Source organism: Poecilia reticulata, chromosome 22 (genome assembly GCF_904066995.2).
Source record: "Poecilia reticulata chromosome 22, P_reticulata-male-v2, whole genome shotgun sequence".
In the NCBI taxonomy this organism is placed as follows: domain Eukaryota; kingdom Metazoa; phylum Chordata; class Actinopteri; order Cyprinodontiformes; family Poeciliidae; genus Poecilia; species Poecilia reticulata.
Window position 1 is genome coordinate 7,633,791 of NC_088851.1, and position 27,763 is coordinate 7,661,553.

A 27,763-nucleotide genomic window follows, 5' to 3' on the forward strand; every position below is an offset into this window, starting at 1 on the left:
AAACTAGGTGAAACGGTAATAATTATTGGTGATAAAACAATGAGGAATTAAAAGAGAGAGAGAAAGAGCTCAGTCAGGAGAACTGTGGAAAAGCACTTAGATTAGCCAAGAAACACTTGATATCAGATCAGATACAGCTTATAAAAACGCTGAAGTTAGGAAATAAAGTAGAATTACAATAATCTATGAGATTATAAATGACTTTAATCTTCAACCAAAAGCCACAGGACTGTTTGCTTTCAAATTAATACATTGGATGCAGAATGCGTTAAACGTTATAAACCATGTATCGTTTTCTTTCTGATTATTTTGCATCGTTTTCCAAGCGGCTGCTCACTACAAATACAGAGCTAGACTCCATGACTAATCACTTCTATCTCGTTTTATGACAAACGCAACCTAATCTGCATCATCAATCCCATTTAATGCCGTTTATAAATGTATCTCATGTGACTTAACACTTTAAATAATGTCCTGATCCTTCAGATTCCTCCATGAGTTTCATCCTCTGCACCAAGACAAACACCTGGTTTACTGGAAATGGTTCGTCTTCTCAAAGGCGACACGTCGACTGGCTGACATTTAACATGTTAACATTAATTGTGATGCATATGCACTTCTGAAAACAAAGACTGCAGCATGTGGGATGTGAAAGTGAGAAAACGCTACATAATTTAAGTTCCTGTGCAGCGTTTGTTTGGTGCAAACACACGGGTTTTGTCCTTAAAATGAAGCATTGTGTTGTCATCACTAAAGATGTGAAACAAACTGAAAATCCGAAAACTGTGAAGGATGAAAAATGTTTTAATATCAAATTGTTTAATGAAACTGGGAGGCATGACCGCACTTCCCTAACCAAACGGAGCGAGATTTTAAAATATTTTGTATGAAAGAAGAACTTGTTTTGGAGCTACGGGAAGAGAAGAGGGTGGTGTGTCCTTTTAAGGCTGAGAAATAAAGAAAAGAATGTTGCTTTAGATTTTTAAAAATGGGTAAATAAACTAAAACTCAAAGACGTTCACCACAGAAAAGCCAGTCTTGTTCATTTTAATTCTACTGTATTGGACAGAAACGACCGTCTGTGATGACCCTCTTGTAGGAGCTTTGAACTGAAGATGCTGCGTTGGTCGAGCCGCAAATGTTGTGTAAAATTGGTGCAGTGGATGTTGTGCAACAATCGTCTTTTCCCATCCAACCCTCTGCAGGCCTGTGAAGCAGTCCTGACAGCAGAGGCAGCTTTCTTTATCATTTTATTCACTTTGCTCAAATCTGCTGCCTCAACAGACGGCTTTGAAGAAGAAGAAACACACACACGCACACACACTCTGCCACAGAAGATTATGCAATGTCTTGCCGCAAGCACTGAAGGAGCTACCCTTCCTCTAGAATCTGCTCTGTCCTACTGCTGTAAACGGCTTCAGCATTGTGTTCATCAGATCTGTTGTTCATGTCGGCACTCTGACGTTTAGAGGCCATGGTCTTCTGAAGCTGACCATCAACTCTGGACTAATTCACCATCAAGACCATGTGATTGTACCCACTCCTTGCTAAAAAGCACTCCATCCAACGTCCAACGGCTCTCAAGACATCCGTGATCATTTGACTTTATGTAGATGATGAGGCTTGGAGTAGTTCTGGAGGTCCAAAGGAAAATATGGTAAGTTTAATATGTACAGAAGTAATTCTTCTATACTGATACTATCGTCCAATGGAGGTTTGTGCCCTAAATCGTCACAAACTAATCTAGATTCCGCGCCTCTCTGCTGCCCTGACCTTTGACCTGGGTTTTTGAAATGACTAGATAAATGTACTTTCATCTGAAAAGAGGACTTTAAGTTGCTCCGCAGCTAGAGTCTCTAGCTCAGGTTTCTGGTTCAGAACTGGTTTGACCAGGAATGGGACTGTTGTAGCCCACGTCTCGGATACGTCAGTGTGAGTTTACCTTCTTGTGAATCTCTTCCAAACTCTTAAAAATGGCCATCTTCAACAATCCCATGTTGCCTGTGCACATTTTGTCATCACACTTTTTCCCTCCACTTTCCATTGAAACGCTTGGACACGGCACTCTGAAAGAGAGTCGATGACTTCCTGTTGTGTGGTAATTAATTAGGAAAATATGTACTTTTAGGAGTATTTTTTGATATGGTGTACTTCTTACTTTTGAGTAATTTATTTTGAATTATTGCTACTCTTACTTGAGTAAAATGTCTGGAAACTCTAAACTGTGAGACTCAATGGAGAACCCAGTTGTTTTAACCAAACATTCACCACAGACACACACAGCCACACACACCTGTAGTTTTTATTAAAATTTTGTATTGAAAGAAATTGATTTGGGGAAAAAAAATGTTTGCCTGACTTTTATTTAAAGTTATTTTCAATTCGATCTTTAAAATATGAAAATTTCCAAATCACTTTCTATTTTACTCCACCTGATTATGTCATTTTTAAATATCAAATGATTGATATTTTGATCATTTACTAGGTACTTGAGTTGCCTATTTCCCAAACATTTTTTCTCTCACTTTAGTAATTTCTTGGACAACTACTTTCTACTTTTACTAAGGTAAAAATATCCTTCAGTACAATTGTTGGGTACTCTACACGCCCCTGCTTTCTGTCAATTTAGCAGCTGTCCTCATGACTGAACATTTACAAGATGTAAGTCATATTAATCAAAAATACAATGAAAAATCTTTTTATTAAAATCATTATTTGAATTAGTTTATACTGAAATAATATTGTAATTTATTGAAATACATTTCTATAGTGCTCCTGTGTCTTTTCTCCACATTAGGAAATACAGGGAGTTATTTTATGGATTATTTAGAACTGAATAGTTAAAATAAAATAAAAATATTTTTAGCCATTTTTTTTCTCTATGACAGACTTTATTACTTCTTACTGTGAACATTTACAAACGAAATCCCATATTATTCAACATTATTTTAATTATGTTTAAGTAATTATTTATACATATGAAACAACCCATTCAATCTGTCAGACTTGGTGGAATTCGGTCATTCCTATGGAGACAACTAAAATGTATTTAATGTAACATAATTTCCAGCCTTCCTTTGTTAGCGACGTGATGTTTCTAAAGGGTGATGTCACCGGCCAGCGGACATCTCTCCACACTGTCTCTTTAATTTCAGCGCAGTCCAGGGGGCAGGATCGCGTCTTTCCGCCCCTTCTCCTCTCAGTGTTTGCGCCTACCGCAGCTGCAGCAGATTGAATGAGGAGCGTCGGCGGGCTGCTGGCCACACTGCGCTGCTTTAGCCCAGGATGCCAGGGATGTACAGCCAGGATGCACCAGTATTTCTCAGCTCCTCGTAAGGCGGATTACTTGAGCCTCGCCTTCTCCCCTCGCGGCAGCTCCCGGGGCCTTGAGGAACACCTCCTCTCCGCCTTGATGGTATCTGGAGAGCGGCGCACCGCTCCGGCGACTGGCAGCGCAGCTCTGCGGGCTTCTGATTAGGACCTTGAGGTGGGGTAAAGGCGGGGAAGGAGGGAGGCGGTCAAGATGGCAGCTGTGCACGGGGTGATGGAGCTGTGATGTGGGAGGCTCGTTTGCTTTTGCCCACTCGGGACTGGAGAGCGGGACGCGCGTAAGGGAACGCCGTTTGGATTGCCGTGAGGTTCCGCTGCCCCTATCGCTTCTTTTTAGCCCACGCTGGTCGGGGTGTGGGCTGTACGCCACGAAAAGAAAAGGCGATGTTCTGTTAACGCTGGTCAGCGCAGTTGGCGCTTTGAGCTGCGGATCGACGCTGGTAGACAAGCGGGACACGTGTCGGGACTGAGCTGCGGGGGTTGGAGAGAGGAGGGGGGGGGGGGGACAGATTTGCATACCGCGTTGCATAGTAAATAAACTCCCCAAAGAAGCCTGCACTCAACATTGATGGAATGCGAGCCGAGTGATTTTGCGATCTCCTGTGCATCGACCGAGAAATTGCAATTAACATGGCCGAGGCGCCGCTCAGCTGCGACGAGCCTCCCCCGAACGTTGAGATCGACCCGGACTTCGAGCCCCAAAAGCGGCCGCGGTCCTGCACTTGGCCGCTGCCCCGGCCGGAGTCCGGCGCGGGCAAGCCCGGGGCGAATGACGCTGACGTAATCCCCGAAGAGGAGGATGATGAGGGTGGGAGCGCAGAGAACGGCTCCGTGCAGAAAAACGGCGACTCTGTGAAAGAGCCGAGCGGCGGCTCCATCTCCCAGCCCGTGGAGCTCCAGGGCGGCCCCCGCAAAGAGGAGGCCGCCGACGGATCCCCTTCCTCCGCACAGATCCCCGGGGCGGCTCTCTGCGGCTCTGCCTCCCAGCAGCTGAGGAAGTCCTCCGCCCGCAGGAACGCCTGGGGCAACTACTCCTATGCAGACCTCATTACCCAGGCCATCGAGAGCTCGCCGGAGAAGAGGCTGACCTTGTCCCAGATCTACGACTGGATGGTGAGGTCTGTGCCATATTTCAAGGACAGAGGCGACAGCAACAGCTCCGCTGGCTGGAAGGTGAGCGCATGATGGAGCTGTCATCACAACAAAGCCCACACTGTGGTCATGTTAACACACAATGCACACAGCTATTGTTAAAGCGGCTAGCCAGGCATTGATGTGACATTTAATCAAAGCACTTCAGATGTAGATTTTCACCTATAGAACACGCCATGCACAGGTTTTTCTATTTAATTTGCTCTTTTAAGTCATAAAAGCTACCCTCGTGTTTTCAAGCTTCCACGCCTGCATACTTACAGTGACATCACATGAGGCACTACATTTGCCTACATTGTTTCCTTTGTTTTTCCTCTTCATAGGCAGGTTTTGAAGCAACAATTTATAATTTCACTCAATACAGCTGCAACAAATTTTTTAGCTTTATGTCATGTTAGTGTTGTTCCCTCATCAAAAACATACCTTGAGTGTTGTTTTTTAGGAATCCTTTGATCTCCCTGGCAACCATTCAGCTGTGCAAAACATTAACGTGAACCTCGCAGTCCCTCCTACCCCGAACCTCCCCCACTCAGCTCCGTCAGACTAGCCAGCAGCAATTAGCAAACATCTGGTGGAACTGCGCATTTGCTGAGTTCATTATACAAGCTACTTCGAGCAACGCTGATTAAATGTTATGGGGTTAATAGAAGAGCCATGTTGTGATGACTTCCTGAAGGGAGGCGGAGTTTCAGAAAGAGCGGGAGTTTTTAAAGAAAGAGGAATAATGGAAAAAAAGCCAAGATAAAGGTTTGTTTTAATGTGCCTTGGTAATGTAATGTAAAAGATTTGTAAAGCTGCTAATAGAAAATTTGCTTGATAGCGACCTGGAACGGTCCAGTTCAATAGCCAAACATTTATGCTAGAGTGTTTTGTGTAAAACTGAGTTTAAACTTTAAACGAGTCGATTCTCCTCCTTGGCTCTGTATATTTCTGAGGTATTTTTGGCTTCAAAACGCCGTGTTTGATAACATTTGATAACAATAATTAAAACTTCTCAATGCTTGACATTGTCTAGCAAAATGTTTTTACGTCAGGCTACATAGCTGCTACATGGATGAGCTGCTCTATGCTGTAGTTGGGGATATGTTGTTTGCTGCTGAGCATAATCATTTTGTGGCTAAAAGTTAAACATTATTTTTACATCAACTTCTAAGTTATGTGAAACTAAAATCATTTGAAGGCTCAGAATCAGTCCAGTACCGGTACCGGTCCACATTCTCAGGGGAGAAAGACTCACCCGGTATAAATTAAAATTTTAGCTAAGAATATCAAAGAATGTCATGAATATGTGTGTAGTGCTGCACCGATTGTAGTTTTCTGGCCGATCCCTGGTTACCGATCTTTAAGAAGCCTGACCTGCCGATTTTGATTTTGGCTGATATGAATTTTTCTTTTGTCTGAAATGTTGCTAAATATAGCAAGAAAGTCATTGAGCTGGCAACAGTGGGGTGAATATTGAGTGTAAACGTGCAGACATGACCTGGTGGGACGGTCAGTCAAACCTCTCACTGCAGAACAAAGGCTGATCTTAAACCTTTGCTGACTAAGATAAGATGGGCTTCACATGCAAGTATCGGCCAATCACAATCCCCCAAAATTAAGGAAATCTGCGCCCAGAAATCAAATGGTCAATTAAATCAGTTGGCCAATAAATGTATCCTATATTATACATATATATAATGTAAACAGCAAAAAGTTTATAACAGGTGTGTGAATGATCTAATGATCGGACTGCTGACTGCAGCCAGTCCACATTGTTAGCAGAACTAGAGGGCCCCAAAACCACATTTTGCTTAGGGCCCCATGGAGGCTTGCGCCGGCCCTGGTCATTATCACAGTTTGCGTCAGATGGCTTGGAGGTCACAGAGTCAGACACTGACTGGGACATGTAAAGCCAAACTCCACTGCAACCTGAATGTTATATGCTCTACTTTGGAATCTGTCTGTATTGCAAAGCTTTGTGCTTTTGGTGGTTTTCTATCATGAAATGGTGCCAACTTTTTCGTGATATTAATGCGTCATATCTGCCACGGCCACAGAGTTAATTTTCTCTAATCTAGTTTTAATCTACTGTGAGGAAATTTGGTCACGATTCAAATATTATCCACCACCCAGGAGCCAGGATTTGGTTACAGTAAAGTTGAATAGATCAGGGGTCATACTTTGTCGTAATTTATTAATCAACTGGCTCAAGTAAATAAAACATGCAATTCAGTTTTCAGGTACTATAGGGTTTAGTTAAATCGTGTTAAATTTTAACTTTTTTTTCTTATCTGTGTAGGATCATTTGTGAAAATACTTGGCTACAACCAAAAACAAAGAGTGTGATGCGATATTTTAAGCACAATCTTACAAAATTTAATTTTTACCAGTGTGAAATGGAGGTGCGAATTGGCAGAGGCTAATCAACGTGGAGCTACTCGGTTCTTGTACCTCTTGTCATTGTCTTAAAAAAAAACATACAAAGCACAATTGGCAGGTTTTTCCTTTAAAATATGGTAGCATTTTGTGAAATCCTGTCATGGGAATCCATACATCATTATTCAGATGAGTGTAAATGTGTCAATGAACAAAACTACTTTACTGTATTGTATCTTTAAAGTAGTGGTTGGGTCTAAGCACAACATAGCGTAACATGTTACTGTTGAATATTATGACTACATAACAGACATGTGTATATATATATAGTTTTATCTCAGTGGTGTGAGAACAAAGGTGTGGATTTGTCGGTGTGACTCAAGTAGCAAGAAACCACTAAATCTTACAAAAAAAAAGGGTGCACAGTGATCCAGTGAAGAATAAACGGGTATGAAAGTGGTGGGTGAAAAACGGGCGATGCAAAGTTAATTTCACTTTCAGAGAAACTGCTCATGCTGCAGTGAGACTGCCTCACAGGGGGGCCCCTCTGCGTCGGTTTGATTTGTCAGGATTAGTTTGTGCCGGACCGAACCAATTCATCTGACATGGAATCAAGTCAGATGAAAGCTTTGAGCTTTCTGCAGGATTTAGACAGAGGGGAGGGAAATAGGTTTGTAATCCCGCACAACTGAGGCAAGGCGGGCCGCTCCCAGGGAGCTGCCTTCTGAATATTGTGTGTGTGAAACGTTGACGGGGGGAAAAAAAATCAGGCTGTAAAACACAAGCGCCACACAAATGGGTGGTCATCACTAATTGGTCTCATCTGGTTCGGTAATGCTCCAGATTAGAGGCGGTCAGTTTTCATTCATCTTCCACTTGGTGCGTTCTGCGACTCAAGACAAGAGTCTGGCGGGGCGAGGAAAGGGTTAATGCAGAGGGGAGGTTGAGTTGTGCTGACATCAGCATTTCTTAGGAGATGCTTTGTGTCTCTGCGCATTTGGTGGCAATCTGTCCGAGGTTGCTCATCTTCATGCGTCATCGTCGGCATGTAAAGTCAGACCTGACACACATCGTGGTAACATCTCGTCATCGTTTGCATCCAGTCTAAATATAACCCCCCCCCTCTCTCTCTACTCATACACAAGCAGCTTCGCCCAACTGTGTGCCAGCCTCTCTCTTTATGTGGCCTGGGCAAGGGAAATCAATTGACTGGCTATAAATTATGTAGGTCAATGTGTGGCGGTGTGAGAGAGCAGCTGAGTGTTTCTCTTCGGCCGAACTGGCACGGCTCCCGTCCAGTCCAGTCTCTCAAACTGTCCTGCTGTGACTGCGTGGGAGGGGGGGGGGGGGGGGGAGAGAGTAGACGCTTGCTCTTTTTTGTGATTTATCTTTTAAATACCATTTGGCACATGCTGCATGCACCCGAGTAGCCTGCCCGAAGGGATATTCCTGGATTTTTGAAGTGAGGTTCTGTTAAAAGGCTATAGACAGACGGCTAGAATCCAAAAAGAAAACTCCTGAAATTCTGTAATGGCTTTTCAGTTTTCTTGTGCCAACACCAGAATATCACTTTGGAAAGTTTGCAGAGGCACTCCCGGCTGTTTGGTTCTAGAAACAGTATAACGCTTAGTCCAAAAGGGGTCAAAACCAAAGTGGACTTCTGCCGTCTCAAAACATCGAGTGAGTTTTGAACCTTTTAACAGTCGTCATATTTGGATTGGGCTTTTATTTACTAAAAAGTCCATGATTATTTACACAGGAAATGGAAGTAGGAAGCAGTGCAACAGCAGTGATCTTCCTGTGTGAAACATGGACATGAAAAGTATTTTCAATTGAAGTAACTATCAAACAAAAGTCTGGCAGTGTGAAAATGAGCCAGATGGTGTTAGCTTAAATCATTTTGTTTGCTTACGTTGCTTTTGTTTACAATAACAGGATGTCACATTCTTACCACATGTTTCAACCACTTGTGAATGCACAAATATGGCCCTTTCTCACTAAACAAAGATTTCACAAATCACAAACTAGGTTTTAAATGTTTTGCTTTTTGTTTACTCAATGTTTGAAGAGTCCAAGTATTGACATCTTTAAACTAGAGCAAATTAAAGATACTCAATCTTGTCAAAGTTCCAGTGGAATTACCCTTTAGTCATTTGTCAAATGGGAAGCCAACTTCAACTCCGTACTACATAGTATGTTTATGCTTAATGTCCTGTAGATTACAGTAAACTGTCAAAAAAAAAAAAAAAACGTGTGGCGCTTACACATATTGTATGCCAAGCATTTTTCTTGATAAAGTTTTCTTTAAAGAAAATCACGAGTCATGGGTGACCAGCCTAGACATCCTAGTCGTTTGCCTATCCAAGGCTAAATAATGCTAGCCACATAGCAACGAGGTATTTCAGCTTCCAACCTGTATTTTTATTCAAAAATATGTAATTAAAAAAAATTTGCAAATTGGTAAATTTTCCACAAATAACCAAGTGCCTTTCCACAGAGAAATACAGGAATAGGTGACTATTGAACTGCGAATGGGCAGGAGTCCACTGTATATTAAAGTATAACAAAGTTTAAAAACGCAAACTTTTCAAAACTGTTAAAAAGCCCAATTATCAGCTGGTAAAAGTGATATTTTCCACAATAAGCAGCATCCCTAAAAAAAACATTTTTAGTAGCACTTATTTTTGTTGAAGCTTGTGCATCAAAATCAAAATAATGAATAAATGTTCTAACATTATAATAACTGTAATAAATAGTTATTAATAAATAATGTAATCATTTTAGCTACTGGAATAATTGTTCTGTTTTAGAATGAAAGCAGTCACAAATTTTATTTTTAAATATTTGTGTTTATTCATTGATGTCATGAATCTGTGTTGTATTAAGTTCTGAACTACGATGCAACAGTTGATCTGATTTCTTTTAATAACTCTAACAGGATTGAATAAATGACTCCTAAATGAACTCTACATGACCCAAAAAACCCAACCCTTCTTTGGTAAATAAGTACCTTTTTTTAAAAAAGCTTTTATGTTCCATTTTCTTTGTGCCGGAATTGTTTAGATTCAGTGCTTTAGCCTTTGTTTGTGGTTGTACATCTGCCTGTTGTAATACAATGCAGTCCAATTCGGCATCGCCACAAATTGCAGCCTAGTAAAAAACCGCAGAGCAGAATCACTACCACCTCTGTCAAAACTGGTCGTAAAAGTTCATTTATTTACTGCCTTTCTGCTGCACTGGATTACAGTAAACTGAACATAGGACGTGGTTTTATTCTGCTGTCAACTTGCAACTTACAAAATGAGCAACATGTCGGGATGTTTCTTCTGAGGCTTCTTTTTGACGATTGTGAAACGGTTAAATCGAGCGTCTATTTTGGCCACGTTAGTCCCAGATGACTTATTACATTTTTTTGACAGGTTCCCTGTAACTGATTTGTTACCAAATTTGATATGGAGAAAATGGCTCACTCCTCAGGGTGGCACCGTCTACTGGGCAGCAAGACCGCTAAAGTTTGCCCTCCAAGCAAATTCTCTTACTTTTGTGCAAAGTTACATTGTGGTTAATGGTACTCTGTTGTGCTCATCTCAATGAACTGCGAATACAATTTCCTCATCACATTTCCAGTTGTTCTCATCCTGCGACATCTTGAAAAGATCTAACCTTGTGCTGCACCTCTGTTCCATGTTACAGATGTGCAGCTTTGTACAACACTAATAAAGACGAACTGAGCCTGTTCTGTCGTCAAGAAATAAAACTTGTGCTTTAATGTTGCAATCGAATCATAATGGGATTGTTTCAGACTGGACTGTGGGCTGCAGAGATCTCTGCAGAGTCTCTGGTTTCTGTGAGGTATGACTGGGCTGGGTGTGCAGGCTCCAACTGTTTAATTTTGTACATGCTTGGGAAGATCTCCAGAGAAATCCTGCAGACCTTTTCGAGCAGCCAGAAATAGGACAGAGTGAGAGGTGCAAAGCAGTCTGTTGGACTGCAGTGTTCACGCAGCTTGCGTACACACAAATGAAACCCACACATCCAGCTTTGGAGGGTTTGCATCGCTTGTTTATTCTCATTTCACGCCGTTTGATCTATGACCAGATGTGTTCACGTTAGCAGTTAATGTGTTTCTGATCATTTTAACAGCTCTGCAGAAGGCTGACTAATTTCTGGACATGGAATTTATTGCAATAACAATCTTGAGTTTTGTTTTTTCTCTAATAATGCATAACGGAAATATAGAACAATGTGGTGGATGTTCATATATCTACTCCTTATCCAAATGATAAGGAGTAGACATATTATCAGCTGGTAAAACTTCTTTTCATTTGCATTTCACTCTGTTATTACTGGGTTAATTGGTTGAATCAAGCTGGAAGATTTTGTGAGACAAGCTAGAGGGAAAAAGCTGGTCAAAATTATAGTTTGCTGAAAAAGTTAAGTTCCAGAAATGCTGGATGCTGCAATTCTCAAAACAGTATTACACAAAGCAGTTAAGTGGAAGCAAAATTATGTGTGGTTTTCAACATTTTCTACACCTAAAAGTCTGACATGGATTTGTACTCTGCTACCCCTAAATAAAGGTGTGACCAATTCCGTTCAGGAGTCACCTAAAGGGTAAATACAGTTAGTTTGTGGGGAGACAAATCTTAGCTGTTCGGTGAAGGCTTTAGAGGTTTGTTAGAGGAGATTGGTGAATAAAGGACAAGAGCACAGCCATACACTTACCTAAAAAAGAATCCACAAATGCTTATCACAATCTTACCACAAAATAATGTGAGATAACTTTAGGTCCATATTGTCCACTCCTACCTTACACCATGTGTTTTGTTCTGTTTTTTTCAGAATTCCATTCGACACAATCTCTCCCTCCACAGCCGGTTTGTGAAAGTCCAGAATGAAGGGACAGGGAAGAGCTCTTGGTGGATAGTCAATCCGGAAGGCGGTAAAGGAGGCAAAGCTCCCCGTCGCCGGGCCGTGTCAATGGATAACAGCAAGTACATCAAGGGAGCCCGAGGACGGGCCACCAAGAAGAAAGCCTCTCTGCAAGCTGCGCAGGACGGCAGCTCTGAGAGCTCCTCCAGCCTCTCCAAATGGACGGGGAGTCCAACGTCCCGCAGCAGCGACGAGCTGGACGCCTGGACAGACTTCCGCTCCCGGACCAACTCCAATGCCAGCACGCTCAGCGGCCGCTTGTCCCCGATCCTGGCTAACCTGGAGCTGGACGAGGTCCCCGACGATGACTCTCCTCTGTCCCCCATGCTGTACTCCAGCCCCAGCAGCATGTCCCCGTCCACAGGACCCACAGGACTCCCTGACCTGGCTGGTACGATGAACCTGAACGACGGGCTGTCGGACAACTTGATGGACAACCTTTTAGACAACATCAGCCTCACTGCAACCCAGCAGCCTCCTCCTGGAGAGGAAGACCCCGGAGCCATCAGCCAGGGAGGCTCCGTGTTTACCTTCAGCTGCGCCAGCAGTCCCTCCGGAGGCTACGGGCCAAACCCTCTCTTCAGCCCCACGTCCATCACAAGCCTGCGGCAGTCACCTATGCAGACCATCCAGGAGAACAAGCAGACTACCTTCACTTCCATCTCGCACTTTAGTGATCACCAGGACCTACTGAGCCTGGACTCCCCCAGCCACAACAACGTCCTGCTCACCCAGTCTGACCCCCTGATGTCGCAGGCCAGCACCGCCATCGCCCTGCAGAACTCTCGCCGAAACGCTATGCTGCTCCGCAAGGACCCCATGATGGCTAATCTCAGCGGAGTGGGCCAAAGCGCTTCAGTGCCTGGTTGGCAAGCTGGCTTGCCGACCCCCGACAACGACGGAGGCGGTCACGCCAATGGCAAACCGCCGCACCTGAAGTCTCCCGGCAAGAACGCCACGATGCAGGACCGCTTCCCTGGTGATCTGGACCTGGACGTGTTCAACGACAGTCTGGAGTACGACATGGACTCAATCATCCGCAACGAACTGATGGAAGCGGACTGCCTGGATCTGAGCTTCGACGTCCGCCTCGACTCCACCTCCACCCAGAACGGCAACAGAAACTCGGGAAGCTTCTCCGACGCAAAACAGACCTCCCCTCAGAGCTGGGTGCCGAGCTGAGGAGCAGCACCTCAACGTGTAAATTTGGGTTCATTGTCCTGCATTGAGCACCTAGAGGGGAAAAAGTGTATTTATGTAGTATTTTCTTCCAATGTTTTTAATGTGAGGCATTTAGTGCGGTACTGTATTTCAAGTGTCTGAGACACACACAGCGGTATGACGGCGTACTATGGCCATTGTGGATAGGGGTAAAAAAGAATTTAATTTCTGCTAAACAGATTAATTTCCAAATTTTAGAAAAAAAACCTTAGAAATTTCTGTGTTTGAAAGTCAAAAATTTGCTAAAAGAAATCTCAAATTTTGAGGTTAATATCTGATACCTTCTAGAAAAAAATGTGAAATTTCAGAGCTTCAAAAGTTGAAAGATTTCCAAGTTTTTTCCTAGAAAATTCCTGAGATTTATCTAAAATTTCAGAGTTTCTTTTCTTGGAAATCTTCAACTTTTTGATCTCAGGAATTTGCTTTTTTTTTTTTGGCAGAAATTTACTCCTCCTTTTCCCGTCTGCTCAATGGCTTTTATACACCATTGTACAGCAACGTCTTTGAGGCAAAGAAAAAAAAAAAAAAGATTATTGCCAGGATGCCGGGAGGAACGGCATTGATGTAAATCTTTCCGGAAAGCATCAACTCATGTTAGTCTCAGGGAATCACTCGTATCACCAAGTGATAGGTGTAACCGAAGATGAATTGTGTTTTCCACCTGCTTTCTCTGCTCTTTCACCACCTTTCCTAGACCAACATTTTTTGCCAAACCAGCCGTCCGCCTCTTGCCAACGGCCTGTTTACAGGAAAAAAACAAACGAAGCTGCAGAGAATGCCCCATTATTCCGTTCAAGTGGAGGATACTTGATAAGCTTTGTTTTCGGCACATTTCCCCAATGATGCACCGAGTCGAGCACTAAATATCAGTCTGTGAAGGGATAAGGTCTTATCAAGATGTGAACAGGTCTGCGTTGTGTGGTTTTTGTACCTTTTTTTTTTTTCCCTAAAACCAAATTCTCCCGTGATTTTAGTGACAGTACTGTGAATTATTTTCCTCTGGAAGAGGTTCATCACTGCAGCAGATCCCTGTCCAACGTTTTCCATCCTTGGAAGTGATCCTCCCGTGTTTAGGACAGAAACTGAGGAAGGGGATTTTCCAACCATCTGCGTTAGCAAACCCAACCATTAGAATCAGTCCTTGGTCGCAACATGCCAGTCTTAATGTTGGAAGGAGTTCTTGGTGCTATTTTAATGAAGATAGCAGGGAGTGGCTGCAGATGGAGCAGCCGCTCGTTTTGTTATCAGCACTTCAGCAGGTGCTCTGGAAAATGGGTTCTACCCTGCAAGACGAGGGCGTGTATAGTTCTAGAGCCATCTTCTTTGCCAATAAGAGAGGGAACCACAGTATTTATCATATTGCCAAAATCCTTTCTGCATATAAGTGGATGGATGAGGAACTACAGTGAATAAAAAGTAAAAGTCGGTGTTCTTAAATAATTTTCAGCTTACTTTTTTGTAGGAACCAGAGGCTAAAACTTCTTAAATGTTTTTTTTTTTTGAGCTAAATTATTTGAATGAAAGAAAATATTTACGGTGTTTTCCAAAAGCATTGATATCTCTTGAATGTATTTGTCATAGTTTGTCCTGTTGTAACCACAATCTAAGCATTACATTCAATGTTAAAGAAGATGGTTTGGTCTGATTAAAAACCAAAAAGTTGAACTTTGTGGTCTAAATACTAGTAATCCTGAACAAACTTGCGTTCCAACTCACAATAATGTCTCCTACACTGTGGTGGTCTATCATGAAGAAAATATACAGGAATTTGTGGTAACATGACAAAGTGTGAACATGTTCAAGAGGTGTGAATACTTTTTTCAGGTCAGGTATTGTTTTATTTCTTTCTGCAAATGTAGTTGCGTGTATATCAAAACACTACCTTCCAAACCAGCCTTCATTTTGTTGTAGATGAGATGCAAAGGTTTGGCTGAATCTGTTCATTAGCTGAACATTAAAATCCAAACAAATTAAAAAAAAATCTGTGAAACTATTCTCAACATGTTTTCTTCTGGGTGAATGAACATATAATGGCGATTCTAAGTGATTTCACTGCCTACATGATGTTTCTCTTGGTCCTACAAAAAAAAAGGAAAGAGGAGAAGGAAAAAAAAAGGCAGATGTAATTCTTGTTTCCAGTTTTTTAAAGAAAGTATGTGTAAATAAATGTCAAGAACCACTGAAAATCAGGATGTTTGTACCTTTCTTTTCTTTCTGTTTCCTGTAAAGGTATAGCACAGCAGCTGACTTCACTCTGCAGGGCACGATGAAGGTGAATTGCTATTGGGTAGGACCTGCATGAGCCAAGAACCAATCACACGCTGTATCCACGAGAAACGGAGCTGCTCAGATCAAGATGAGGTGTTGCTGAGGAAGGTGCGCCTCAGCAGCTGATGTCACGTTTTACACTACATATGGCAAATCATTGTGTTCTCGGGTTGGTGACTAAAAAGCCTCAGTAAAATGTTCCTAAGATGACTAGTGAAAAAACAGAGCCCCCTATTGGTCACATAAAGGTACTGAGCATGTGTGAAGATCAGAGAACGGAAAAGGACGAGGTCTTCATTGATATTTACAATTCAGCAGTGACGCAGAGGGAAAAAAATGAAGTATATTGTTTTTAAATGATCACAAATGACATTAAATTGGTTCTTTAAGAACAAAGCCATTGTTAGAAGACGGCACTTTGCTGAAAATGTGCTATATAAATAAAATCACCTTGTCTTATGAATTTCAGTTTACATGTCGCCACAAACAAACCGTATGAAAGAACGTTAACAAATGAGGCTAAATGTAAGCAAAAAAACTGTCATTAAGACAAAAATAATGAAGAAATGGTAAATCCATTATAATATTATCCATTATAAAGCCGTTTCCCTGACAACAGCTAAGATTTGCAGTTAATTAGCAACGACTGCTTCAGGGTTATGAAGCTCTGCTAGCTAGCAGCGTTAGTAGCACTGTGGCAAAACTAGCTAAAGCTAAATTCAAACTTTCATTCTAGTTTCCACGCAGAAACTTTCTTAGCTAGAGGTTTTTTAGTCGTAAAAACTAAGGTAATATTATTCATTCACAATACAACTCAGCTAAACAGGAGGCCGCCAGTTCTCAGGTGGACAACACACATGAACCAACAAGTTCAATTAGCTACCAAGATAAAGTAGGTAACTTGAAAATGTAATTATTACTAAACACTACAAACTAATGTGCATAATTAAAATTTACCAAATTTTAATGGCTAAAAATTTTAATTCTCTAGAATTCATTTTAGAATAAATTGTCCATGCTGGGGATGTCCCACGTACTTGCTGACTTTATCGCTTAAATAGTGCAATGATTATATTTTGAAGACGTTCAATTATTCCTTTTCGGCATCTTTTACTTATTAAAATATCTTTATTAACTACTAATTAAATATGGGAGTTACCTGAAGCACGAACCCTTCACAGCCTTCAGTGCATGCTTCTGTTTGAGCGCTGCTTATGGCTGTATCCGCTGCTCCTGGAAGATGGCCTGAACATTGGAAGAGGGGCGGAGCCTCACTGTCTCCATGGCAACAAAGATGACCTTGACCAGGACGTTAAATCTAATGAACTCAATTATGGCAGCTGAAATTTAATGGCTGCTCAGGCGAAAAGGACATGCGTGTTTTTATATGTATATGAGATAATACACGACACAAACGGAGCTCTGCTCAGGTTGTGCATGTTTTACATGTAATCATAGCTGCTGTAATATGGAGTTGAGAAGAAAAAAAAGGAGGTAATGCTTTTCATCAAGACACAATCAGGATTCAGTTTGAGGTTAAGCCAATGAATCAGCATGATGTGTGTAAAAAGAGCTCATTATGCTGAGTTTACTGCTCCCAGAGGACCATCAGCATCACCATCAGCATCAGTTTTTAAAGGTGTGGCTACAGATTTAAGCCGCCAATAATCGGGGGTGGCATATTAAAAAGCAAATCCCGTAATAAAATTCAAGAATACAAGGTCGGGGCACGGGAGTTCAAAAGTGATGCACTGTATGGGACAAAAACAGTGGAATAAATATAAAGAAATAAAATTAAAATGGTAAGAAAAATGCTGCACAAAAGCAATATGCTGATACTAAAACATGGTGGTGGCTTCAGAATGCTCTGGGGTTACTTTGCTTCAGATGTAAACATGGCTTTGATTAAAATGGTTTAAAACATAATTATTTCAAATCCCCATCAGTTTTTGACTCAAAATCTTTGTGTGTTTGCTAAAAATACAGAGGAGGGATTGTATACTTATATTAGAATCCACATGAGAAAATAAACATTTTGGACAAGAACATTTAGACTAGACGTGCTCATGGTCTTGTCAATCTGGAGAACTTTTGAATGGGTTAGTCAAGATGCTAAAAACTGAAGAAAACTGAATGCTAAAACTGAAACAAAAGTTTCACAAGTCATTCATTGAAAGGGTTTGAACAGAATGAATAGTAAACCATTACATGTAGCAAATGAGGAGGCACTGAGTTCAAACTCCTAGTTTGTGTGGAAAAAGTTCATTGCGATTCCGATTTTTCTTGGAAACTGAGAAGTCCTTTTCTTTATATTATATTAATTGAAATGCGAGACAATTGATTATCAAAATAAAGACAAATACTGTAGCAATTACAAAGACTGATATGGAAGATTTTCTTCTTAAAGTTCTAAATGCTGAACAGAAAAGAAAAAAGGTTTCGATTTATTGTTAGTCTGATCATAGTACAGGTGAAATAAATTGCTGCACTACTCTTTTCAGCCACCAGAGGCTGAAGTGGTGAGTCTTTCTCATTAGGACCAAACAAACACGTGAAGAACCATGTTTCACTGTGATTACAACTGCAGGCCTTTTGTTGTTAGTCTCTACCAGGTTTGCACATCTAGACACAAACTCAGTCAGATTAGATGCAGAGTGTCTGTGAACACTAAAAGTCTTGCCACAGATTCTCAACTGGGTTCATATCCATTTATCCAGGGAGTGGGAGTTGTGTGGAGCAAAATGGATAGATTGGTTCAAGAGGACGGAAAGGCAAAATACCTTCTTCAAAACCACAACATGTCAAACTTTTAAGAAGTTTGACTACAGCAGAGCTACAGTTTTCCTGTCTAATATTGTCCAATTTTGGTGGTGAGCCTTTGTGAACTGGAGCATCAGTTTTCTGCTGTTAGCCGTCGGCAGCAGCACTCCTGTGTTGTATTATTGAAAAAATATATAATTTTTCAGTGTTATTTTTTTATGTACTTTGCCTGTTTTATGTTTAAAGATTTACATGGATGTTTGATACTTCTTATCGTTTTGCAAATGTACCTTTGAATTGATTATATAATTACTCAATTATATTCCATTCATCCATCCATCCATTTTCTTGCACCCTTGTCCCTTAATGGGGTCGGGAGGGTTGCTGGTGCCCATCTCCAGCTAACGTTTCGGGCGAGAGGCGGGGTCACCCTGGACAGGTCGCCAGTCTGTCGCAGGGCAACACAGAGACACACAGGACACACAACCTTGCACACACACACTCACACCTAGGGGCAATTTGGAGAGGCCAATTAACCTGACAGTCATGTTTTTGGACTGTGGGAGGAAACCGGAGTACCCGGAGAAAACCCACCATGCACAGGGAGAACATGCAAACTCCCTGCAGAAAGACCGGGGCCGGTAATCGAACCCAGAACCTTCTTGCTGCAAGGCAACAGCTCTACCAACTGCACCACTGTGCAGCCTCAATTATATTCAAAACTGTTATTTATGTTAACATGTGGTATGTCCATTTTAAGCTGTAAATTAAATAAGTATAAGGGAGGGACTGCTCAAAATCTTTCAACTTGTGGAGAAAATTGTTAAAATATATTCAATCAAATATGAGTGGGAGTTTTTAGGCTTTAGCTAGAGCCTTGAGCGTACTTCAAAGTCAAAATCTCAACCTAATGTTCTGAGCTTTTCCCGTTGAAGAGAGGTGATAATGAAGTTCTCAATATCATCAGATACCTTGAAGATTTTTTGTTTAACTTCGACTTGTGTTCTGCAGTAAACCTCCATGCCTGTTCTATTTCTGTCCCAGGTCTGCTCAGGACATTTTGGCAGCGCCAGCAGTCGACCCTGGACGTTGGCAGCAAAACAAACTCAACACTTCATGAGTTTTCAGCACTGCCAATAACCCAGAGAGCAGAAACAGCAAGCGGTGGGTTACATCCCAGAACAGAAAGACCGAATGGACTCTTGGCAAAGTGCGTCCTTAAAGATTTAGTCTGTTTTGGTTTCATTTAAATATTCCAAATAATGATCTCATTTATTAAGGGGGATAAAAAACCCTATTAAGGAACTCCATAATTTAATAGCTGTTTGTGACACTTTTGGTGGCTACAACTGCTCTTTTTACTTCAGAGGAATTGTGGTCCGTTATCCTTTATACAATGATTTTATTTGAAACACATTGGTTGGTTTTTGACCATGAACAGCCCGTTTAAAGTTATTTGACAACATCCTAATCAGATTTAAGTCCAGACTCCAAAATCTCCATTTGCCACTCAGAGATGGACTTGCTAGAGCGCTTTGGATGATTGCCCTGCTTCCTGACCCAAACGTCCTTGAGCTGAATGGCACACCACAAACCAATGGCTGTAAAATATACACATACCCTCATGACTTACAGTTGTAATTGCAACAAAAGCCTCTTCTAAAAAGTTTTTAACTCAGACAGGAAAAATACAAATGCACACCACACTTTTCAGAGTTTTATTAGTAAAACAAAAATTTTCTTTCACTTTACAATTATGCACCACTTTTGGATGGTCAATCACATAAAACCCAATAAATACAATGATGATTGTGGTTATAATGTAAAAAAAAGACAGAAAAAGGTCATGAATTATTTTGTAAGGCACTGTACAAAGATTGTTAAGTTCAGGCTACATCGTTCTTTCTATATATTTTTGCTTCTATTCATTTTTAATATAAACATGTTAATGTTTATATTTATTAGTTTACGGCATCATTATTTTCCTGTAAAGACTTTTGTGTTGTCTTTCAAATCGCACCAGATTATTTCTTACAAATAAACATTTTTCCATTCAAGACTTAAGCTCTCTGAGTTCTAACATTGTATTCTTTAGTTTATCTGTTAGTTACAACTGAGAAAATGACGGCGCCTGCATATAATGAGCAAACCAAGAACAGGCCCTTAATAGTGTATCCAAATGAGAACAAAATACAGACCTTTAACTTTTAAAACATCAGCATAATCACAACTTTAAAGAAAAAAAGAACATATTTAGAGTCATTAGCCAAATTGATCATTTCATTTTCTATCCAAAATGTGACTGTTGGGGAAGTAGGTCAAATGATACAAAGCTTATTAATAACACAGGGTTTCTGCAAGTTTCACCAACTAAATGTAAGACTTTTAGAGATATTTTCAAAACCATTATGAATAGAATATAAGACTTGATTCAAGACAGAAATGTACAAAATAAAATCACAAATAAATAAACAATATTGGTTAGGCACAGAACTGAGCCAATGGCTAAGATGAACATCGTCCAGATAAATTAGCACTTCCCCATGATAGATGTTTAAAACCTAGACAGTCACGCAATGAAAAGCAATGAAAATGTCTACAAGACTCAGTTTTACACAACAATAAAGTCCTGGCAGAAAAAAATAATGCTAGTGGTATATAGTATACCACTAGCATACCACTAGCATTTATACTCCATGGTATATGTGCACTAGCAGGAATATATGCACTCCATGGAGTGGCAGAACAATTTAATATGAGATCAATTGTTCTGCCACCACAAAATTTAAGATGTGTGATGAATGTATTTCATCACAGTTTATTGTTTTTCAATCAATTAAAGAAAATTTGAAGGCCTTAATTTTAGATACATCAATTTAAGACTTTTTAAGGGTACGGAGAGACCTTATGGTAATCTTCTTATTGATTAGGATTAGGTGTCTCCATTCTTTTAGTGTAATCTTAACATTTAAGAAGGTCTCCGCATTATTATTATCGATGAGCTGAACAGGTAAAATGTTCCATTTCGTTTTTGTTCTGAGCACAGGCCAACTTTCTGATCCGCCTCCATCCATAACAACAAACGTGTCAGCAGCACCGGTTTGTTAGCACCTTCACATCTTAGTTTGCATAATGCATTCCTCTGAGCTGTCCTGGGGAAGGCCAGTGGTGTACAGGTAAGACACGGTCCCCGCCTGGATCTGGAATGTCTGCCCCTGGATGTGGTGGCTGGAGATCTGCTCGCTGGTCTGGCTGATGGAGATCGGTTGGCTGACCTGGCTGCTGATGTGGATGGCCTGGCTGTGAACCTGCGAGCTCTCCTGCGCCACGGCCAGCTGCTGCGGCTGCTGCATCACCTGGAGGGGCCGCGCTATCTGCAGAGGATGCGGCGGGCCGTGGTGGGCCTGCAGCTGGTCCATGGCTTCTTTACTCAGGGTGATGACGTGCATCTGCTCCGGCTGGTGGCTCTCCAACATGCCGATGGAGTGAACCTGCGGGGCGTGGGCCGCGGCGTCTCCCTGAGCGACCAGCGCCAGGTTCTGGATCGGCCCCGCCGGCTGGGCCAGGAGGGTGACCCTGGAGTGGGCCGACTGCGCCGTCTCTCCGTCAGCGGCGACTAGGCTGATCTCCTGATCCTGACCCGGAACGAAGTTGATGTTGTTCACCTCGCCAGCCACCACCAGCTGGATCTCCTGCTCAGAGCTGAGCGCCGGCGGGTATGGCTGCAGATGGAGGACGTTGCGCGGCTCCTCCGGCGGCGCGGCTGGTGAGGCCTCGGTCGCCGTGGCGGCGGGTCTCTCCTTGTTGTGAGACTTCGTGTGCGTTTTCAGGTTGTCCGGCCGGGTAAAGGACAGGCCACAGAAGGAGCAGGTGAAGGGTTTCTTCCCAGAGTGGGAGGCGATGTGGCGCCGCCTGGCGCTGGGGTCTGAGAAAGACTTCTCACAGATGCTACATTTATACGGCTTCTCACCTCTGAACAGGAACGTAACAGAAAGGCTTTAGTCAACATGAAGCACTGATTGTTTATGACAACATTACAGCTGGTGTAATATTAGAGGTAGGTGATATGAACTGAAAGTTTTATCACAATATTTTACAGTACTACTCTATTAATTAGGTTTTTTGGTAACACTTTATTTGAAGGGGTGACATGACACTGCCATCAACATAAAGGAGGCTACATGAATGTTTAGGTATGTTGTCATGACAGGTGATTTGGTCAATGACGACACTTTTAACGCAAAGTCACATTAAAAGTTGCATTAAAAGTCCTTTAAAATTGTCAACTTTGCATTAAAAGTGTCATTATTTCTTAAGTGACACTTCATGACAACAGTCAAACATTCATGAGGCCTCCTTCATGTTTATGACTATTTATATGATTTATTCTTTTATCCATTTTATTTATCTATTTATCACTGAGGGTACCACTGCAATTTTGCTATGTTCTAGAAACATAGCGACAAATAAAAAATCTTAAGTCTTATATCAGATATTTTACACTATCCTGATATAAAAACCCTTTTTACATAATTTCTACACTAAACCATAGAGCTAGCAGATGAACAGAACAATGCAGCTGAACAGTCGGGGTAAACAGAAGTTGTCACAGTCTGCGTTAATATAACTGGAGAGTGTAATCGTTGGATATCTGTGTATCTAGACCGCCAATAAATCAGTAACAACTTCCATCCCTCACCTGTGAATCATGATGTGTGTCTGCAGCGTGCTCTTGGCTGTGAAACATTTGCCACAGATTTCACAAGTGAAAGGCTTCTCACCTGTGGAAAACAAAGTTTCCGCACGCTGTGAAAATGACGCTTGGTTTCTGGACAGAAAGATGAAGAAATCGTTTGGATTTTTTTTTAATTTTTTTTTTTTATTTTACCAGTGTGAGTTCTGAGGTGCTTCTTCAGCTGAGCTGCATCCATAAACTTGTGATGACACAGATCACACTCTGGTAACGATTTACCTTCAGATTAAAAATAAGGAGAAAAAAATAAAGTGATGTGAAAAGTAATAACACCAAGCATGAGCGTGCTTAGCGGGTATTTTCTTACCTGTGTGAACTCTGTAGTGGCTTTTCAGTTGTTTCTTTTGAGTGAAGGTCTTTTCACATTTATCACAGTCGTAGGATTTCTGTCCTGTGGAAACAAGTAAGTCGATTAAAATGGGGAACAAAATGCTAACACTTTTATTGAACAGTGGAGAAGATAGTAAAACTAATAATTCCAACAATAAGGACAGTTTTAAGTTTTAAAAAAAAAACCCATCATTAATTGGAATTTATTTTAATCAATCAAATTAAGATATTTATCATGATAAATGATAAACGATACGATAAATGCCCAACCCGAGATGCAACTATTACAAAGTGGAAGTTTTTTTGTATTTTTAAAAACCTTACTTTCAGAGTATACTTAACAGAAAACCATAAGGCTCGTAGTTTTTATGATGAACTGAAACTCAGAGCCCTGATGAAGCCGGAGCAAAGCGCTGTGGCTCTACCTTCGTGGAGGTTCATGTGCTCCTGCAGGGAGTGTTTGGTGGAAAGCGCTTTTGAGCAGATGCCGCAAACGAACGGCTTCTCCCCCGTGTGAATGCGTTGGTGAGCCAGCAAGGTGTGCTTCTGAGTGAAGCTCCTCCCACAGACGGAGCAGTGGAATGGTTTCTCTCCTGGATGGGGAGCGGGATGGGACACAAACAGGAGAAAGTTCAGTGAGAGCAAGCGTCAGGACTGTTGGTCACAGACTTGTTGAATGAAATCTGTAAACAACCGGTGTGAGTTCTTTGGTGGATCTTTAAAAACAGATGGTGCTTGAAGACTTTCCCGCAGTCGTCGCATCGCGCCTCAGTGTTGGGGTACTTCCTCATGTAGCCCCTCCCCCCCGGCTCTTTGCTTCCTGCTCCGTCACCGCTGATCCTGTAGCCCTTGTATTTAACCGGCGTCCTTATCTTACGTTTGCTTTGACGCCTCTGGCCAGATCCGGTGTTGTGGTCTTCAGCAGGGTCACCCTCTGCAGCCTGGACATCGTCTGAGCCGTCACGGAATCCACCTGCGCTTTTCTTTGGCCGCCCTCGTTTGCGTTTCGACAGGTCCGCTGCCTCGGTTCTGTCTGGCGTCTTCTCGTCCTTCGTGCCTGTGGAGTCTGTGAGCTCAACGAGGACGTGGACGAGCTCGCTGACCTTTACCCTCTGAGCCGTGGCCAGGAGCTGCTCCGTGGAGCTCTCCTCCACACACACCTGGGCGCTGTAGATGAACTCCAGGACCGCGCCGAACGTCTTCGCCGCCATGCCGTCCAGCCTGTAGGTGGACCGCGGGACCGGCTGCTCTGCGGTGAACATGAGGGAGAAGTACTCGCTGCTGGCTGCCAGCAGAGCCTTGTGAGCCTTGAAGTGTACGTCCTCCACCACTAGAGTTATGTCGCAAAGCAGGTCTTTTTTCCGTAGCTTGTCGAATTTGCTCAGAATACTCTGCTGATGCTCGTCAGAGCGCAGGGGGATGATGGAGGACGACGAAGCCGTTTCTTTCACAGACATCTTCTCCCTCAGAAGAAACTTGTTTAGCAAACAATCCTGTAGAACAATAAAGAAAAATAGGTAATTGCGTGCATCTTCCTTTGTTGCACTTTTTATAACTTCCCAATATGCAGGCTAGATATTTACTTAAGAAGCTTTATGGAAAAAATTTACTTTCAGGAGTATTTTTACTACATTGTACTTTTTACTTGAGTAATTTTACTATGAAGCTATTTTTACTTGAGTTTTCTAGATACTCTTCCTTCCTTTAACCAGAAATTCACCAAACAATTGTAGTTTTTGTTAAAATTTCATATTAAACATATTAAAAGAAATTGATTTGGAAAAAAATATTCTTCTGCTTGATTTATCTTTTGTTACTTTCTAATTATGTTATTTACATAACTCATTTTTTATCTTTAATATACCATAAAATACATGTAACTTTATATTTTGGTCTGTCTGATGATGTAATGTTTAAATATATAATGTTTGATGTTTTGCTCAATTATGAATAGCCTTTTTGCCAAATAAGTTATTACTTTGACTTGAGTAATTTTTGAATAGCTACTTTGTTACTTTTACTTAAGTAAAATATGTTAAAATAGTGCTATTCTTAATTTAGTATAATTTTGGGCTACTTTATCCACCTGTGTAAAAAACATTTTTACTTGTTTTCTGTAACAGCAAAGAAACAGTCTTTTTTCTAACACTTCAGATATAAATGTTAAATTTTATAATGTTAAAACATTTTAATAAGTCAATTTATAATAGGGGGTTGCACAGTGGCGCAGTTGGTAGAGCTGTTGCCTTGCAGCAAGGTTCTGGGTTCGATTCCCGGCTTGGGGTCTTTCTGCATGGAGTTTGCATGTTCTCCCTGTGCATGCGTGGGTTTTCTCCGGGTACTCCGGTTTCCTCCCACAGTCCAAAAACATGACTGTCAGGTTAATTGGCCTCTCCAAATTGTCCCTAGGTGTGAGTGTGTGTGTGCATGGTTGTGTGTCCTGTGTGTCTCTGTGTTGCCCTGCGACAGACTGGCGACCTGTCCAGGGTGACCCCCGCCTCTCGCCCGAAACGTTGGCTGGAGATGGGCACCAGCACCCCTCCTGACCCCACTGAGGGACAAGGGTGCAAGAAAATGGATGGATGGAATTTATAATAGGTTTTCTTGCAGTTCAACTGTGAGACAACACATTCTCCCGTTTTCTACATGAAGCACTTTGCTTTAAATGACATACATCTTAATGTCCAGTGTTAAAGAATCATGCTTTCTTTCTTCATTTTAACATTTTTACTTTGTTCAACTGTGTTTTCATATTCTTGTCAAATGTGTTTTCAGGATTGACCAAACTGCAGGCTTCTTGACAGACAGGGGGGGGAAAGTACTGGAGTTTCAGCACATACATCATAAATTATACGCAGATAATCAACACAAGATGTTAGGTTATTTTAATATTCAAAAAAGGATTTAGCAAATATCGAGAAAATTGCTCTGAAGTCGCTTCTGCGCTCTGTTGCCATGGTGATTTAACTAGCTTCAAAATTTCTCCTTCACCATACAGAAATTATCCTTTTTTCAGATCAACTTCTCTCCGTAGTAGACTCCTCTGAGGTTGGTACAACAAAGCCGAACTGATACATTTAGTCATTGCTTGGTTTCAATGCTTGTTGTATTGTATTAGCAGCGTTCAAATGATGCAATAAATGTTTAAGAGATTAATTGAAGCCTTGACAGTTAGCAATCAAGCTAGCCTTTTCAACCAATGCATCCCAGGCTGACATGAATGAAGCCGCAACCAGCTAACACAGCTATGAATACGGTTGTGTTAATGTTCTATAATGAATGGCTGCTAGCAACGCATTCAGCAGACTTCTGAGAGCCGCAATGTAACTAAAACTAGTGAGCTTTAAGGACCTTACCTTCGCTGAACTCAGTGTGTCAAAGCGACTCGTTTATCGCGAGATGTAACGCGTGATCTGCGGTGCGCTGATCTACACATGCTCAGGATCGGCTTCACACAAACTCTATGAATGGACAACAAAACGATGCATGATTTGTAGATCAACAGTAACGTTTGTCCGCAACCTTAACCACAAATTCGCAATGTGACAAAATGTGGAAAAAGTTGAAGTCAACTCGCACCTGGAAATAGAGCAGCAAACGCGATCCCTGAACGTACAGAACAGGGATATTTTTTTCTAAGTAACTTTCTTTTTGTATTTTAAATGTTGCATTTTATACAACCAATATTTGCTGGCTATACCGCCTTTAGGACCTGTACGTTCGCGACCGAAGGATGGTCATCCCGGATGTAAGATGGGAAAGTTTGCTGAAGTTAGCCTCGGATTTGAAGCTTCCGAGTCCATAAAAAAAAATGCTTGATTTTTTTTAATTTTTATTTTTTAACAAAACAGAGATCAAATATTTTTACATTTGTTGAGTATTCAATTTTTATTTGACTTGTAAAAGCCAAGTAATTAAAGTTACCGTTGTGTAATGTATGTTAAATGCTTTTATTTTGGATAATTTCTTTTGAAAGTACCTATGGTAACAGAATACAAGTGTACGTGAAAAGGTTAACAGCATTACAGAAAAAGTCTGAAAAGCAACTCAAGTTTAGCTTCAGTCGATAAAGGAACAAGGTGAGTAACTATGATTGAAGTATTTTTGAGTAACTAGAAATGTTTATGGAAAAATCTGTGATTGTCGTTTATGAAAATAATTTATGAAATGGGCTATGCGTAAAGACGGATGGTGAAAATGATCGATAGAATAAACAACCTGCTCCAGTCCAGATTGAATGAAGCGGAATGGCCCTTTTCAAAAATCAGAAGCTGCGAATCGGAGGCCAACTTCAGCGTTGTAGAACTTGGATAAATACTATATCAAAACAGAAAGTCTGTGGATCGTTTTCTCTCCCTTCGGCGTTTGGTATCTATCTGAAAAACATTTCTCCTGTCGTGGAAGCATTTTTGTGCTTAATGTGTCAGCACAGCAGATGTATGCCGGCAGGTGTCGTTTTATAAATATGACATTTCAATGGCCGCGCTGTCGATGATTATCGCGTTATCACGGAGAAAGTTGCTCACAGTGACGTTTTGGTTGTTGGTTCTTGAATGGGATCAGTTACACCGCAACTCCTAGTTGAGGATTAACTTGGGCCGATAAAAAAAAAAAAAAAAAAGTCAAAGCAAAGGTCTGTGTTTCAGCAAACCGGGACGC

General features: G+C 41.4%; 2 protein-coding genes and 1 long non-coding RNA gene across 4 annotated transcripts; 1 reads left to right on the forward strand and 2 right to left on the reverse strand.

The window, feature by feature from the left end:
* The first annotated feature begins 3,167 nt into the window (after positions 1-3,167).
* foxo3a (forkhead box O3A) lies at positions 3,168-15,182 on the forward strand. The gene is made up of 2 exons (XM_008399048.3): positions 3,168-4,503; positions 11,683-15,182. Exons 1-2 carry the CDS (start codon positions 3,961-3,963, stop codon positions 12,952-12,954), a joined length of 1,815 nt encoding a protein of 604 aa, XP_008397270.1. The 5' UTR covers positions 3,168-3,960; the 3' UTR covers positions 12,955-15,182.
* On the reverse strand, positions 14,969-17,093 carry LOC108165833 (uncharacterized). Its single transcript, XR_001776149.2, has 3 exons — positions 16,421-17,093; positions 15,195-15,287; positions 14,969-15,071 (listed from the first exon to the last, which is right to left on the reverse strand). It is a non-coding gene; the product is annotated as an uncharacterized LOC108165833 (long non-coding RNA).
* Positions 17,094-19,725: 2,632 nt separating this feature from the next.
* On the reverse strand, positions 19,726-27,761 carry zbtb24 (zinc finger and BTB domain containing 24). Of its 2 annotated transcripts, none has more exons than XM_008399069.2 (7): positions 27,631-27,761; positions 23,799-24,597; positions 23,530-23,697; positions 23,082-23,165; positions 22,910-22,993; positions 22,721-22,802; positions 19,726-21,993 (listed from the first exon to the last, which is right to left on the reverse strand). In XM_008399069.2, exons 2-7 carry the CDS (start codon positions 24,559-24,561, stop codon positions 21,135-21,137), a joined length of 2,040 nt encoding a protein of 679 aa, XP_008397291.1. In that variant the 5' UTR covers positions 24,562-24,597; positions 27,631-27,761; the 3' UTR covers positions 19,726-21,134. The 2 variants fall into 2 exon arrangements, with proteins under 2 accessions (XP_008397291.1, XP_008397290.1); XM_008399068.3 differs by lacking the exon at positions 27,631-27,761 and adding an exon at positions 26,461-26,639.
* Positions 27,762-27,763: the final 2 nt, after the last annotated feature.

Excerpts from the sequence above, each read along its gene's own strand:
- zbtb24 (XM_008399069.2), bottom strand. The coding sequence starts at position 24,561 with ATGTCTGTGAAAGAAACGGCTTCGTCGTCCTCCATCATCCCCCTGCGC. Across the intron at positions 22,994-23,081 it reads CCACTACAGAGTTCACACAG|GTAAATCGTTACCAGAGTGT; the intron begins GTAAGAAAATAC and ends TTTAATCTGAAG. Across the intron at positions 22,803-22,909 it reads GCACCTCAGAACTCACACTG|GTGAGAAGCCTTTCACTTGT; the intron begins GTAAAATAAAAA and ends TGTTTTCCACAG.
- foxo3a (XM_008399048.3), top strand. The coding sequence starts at position 3,961 with ATGGCCGAGGCGCCGCTCAGCTGCGACGAGCCTCCCCCGAACGTTGAG. Across the intron at positions 4,504-11,682 it reads ACAGCTCCGCTGGCTGGAAG|AATTCCATTCGACACAATCT; the intron begins GTGAGCGCATGA and ends TGTTTTTTTCAG.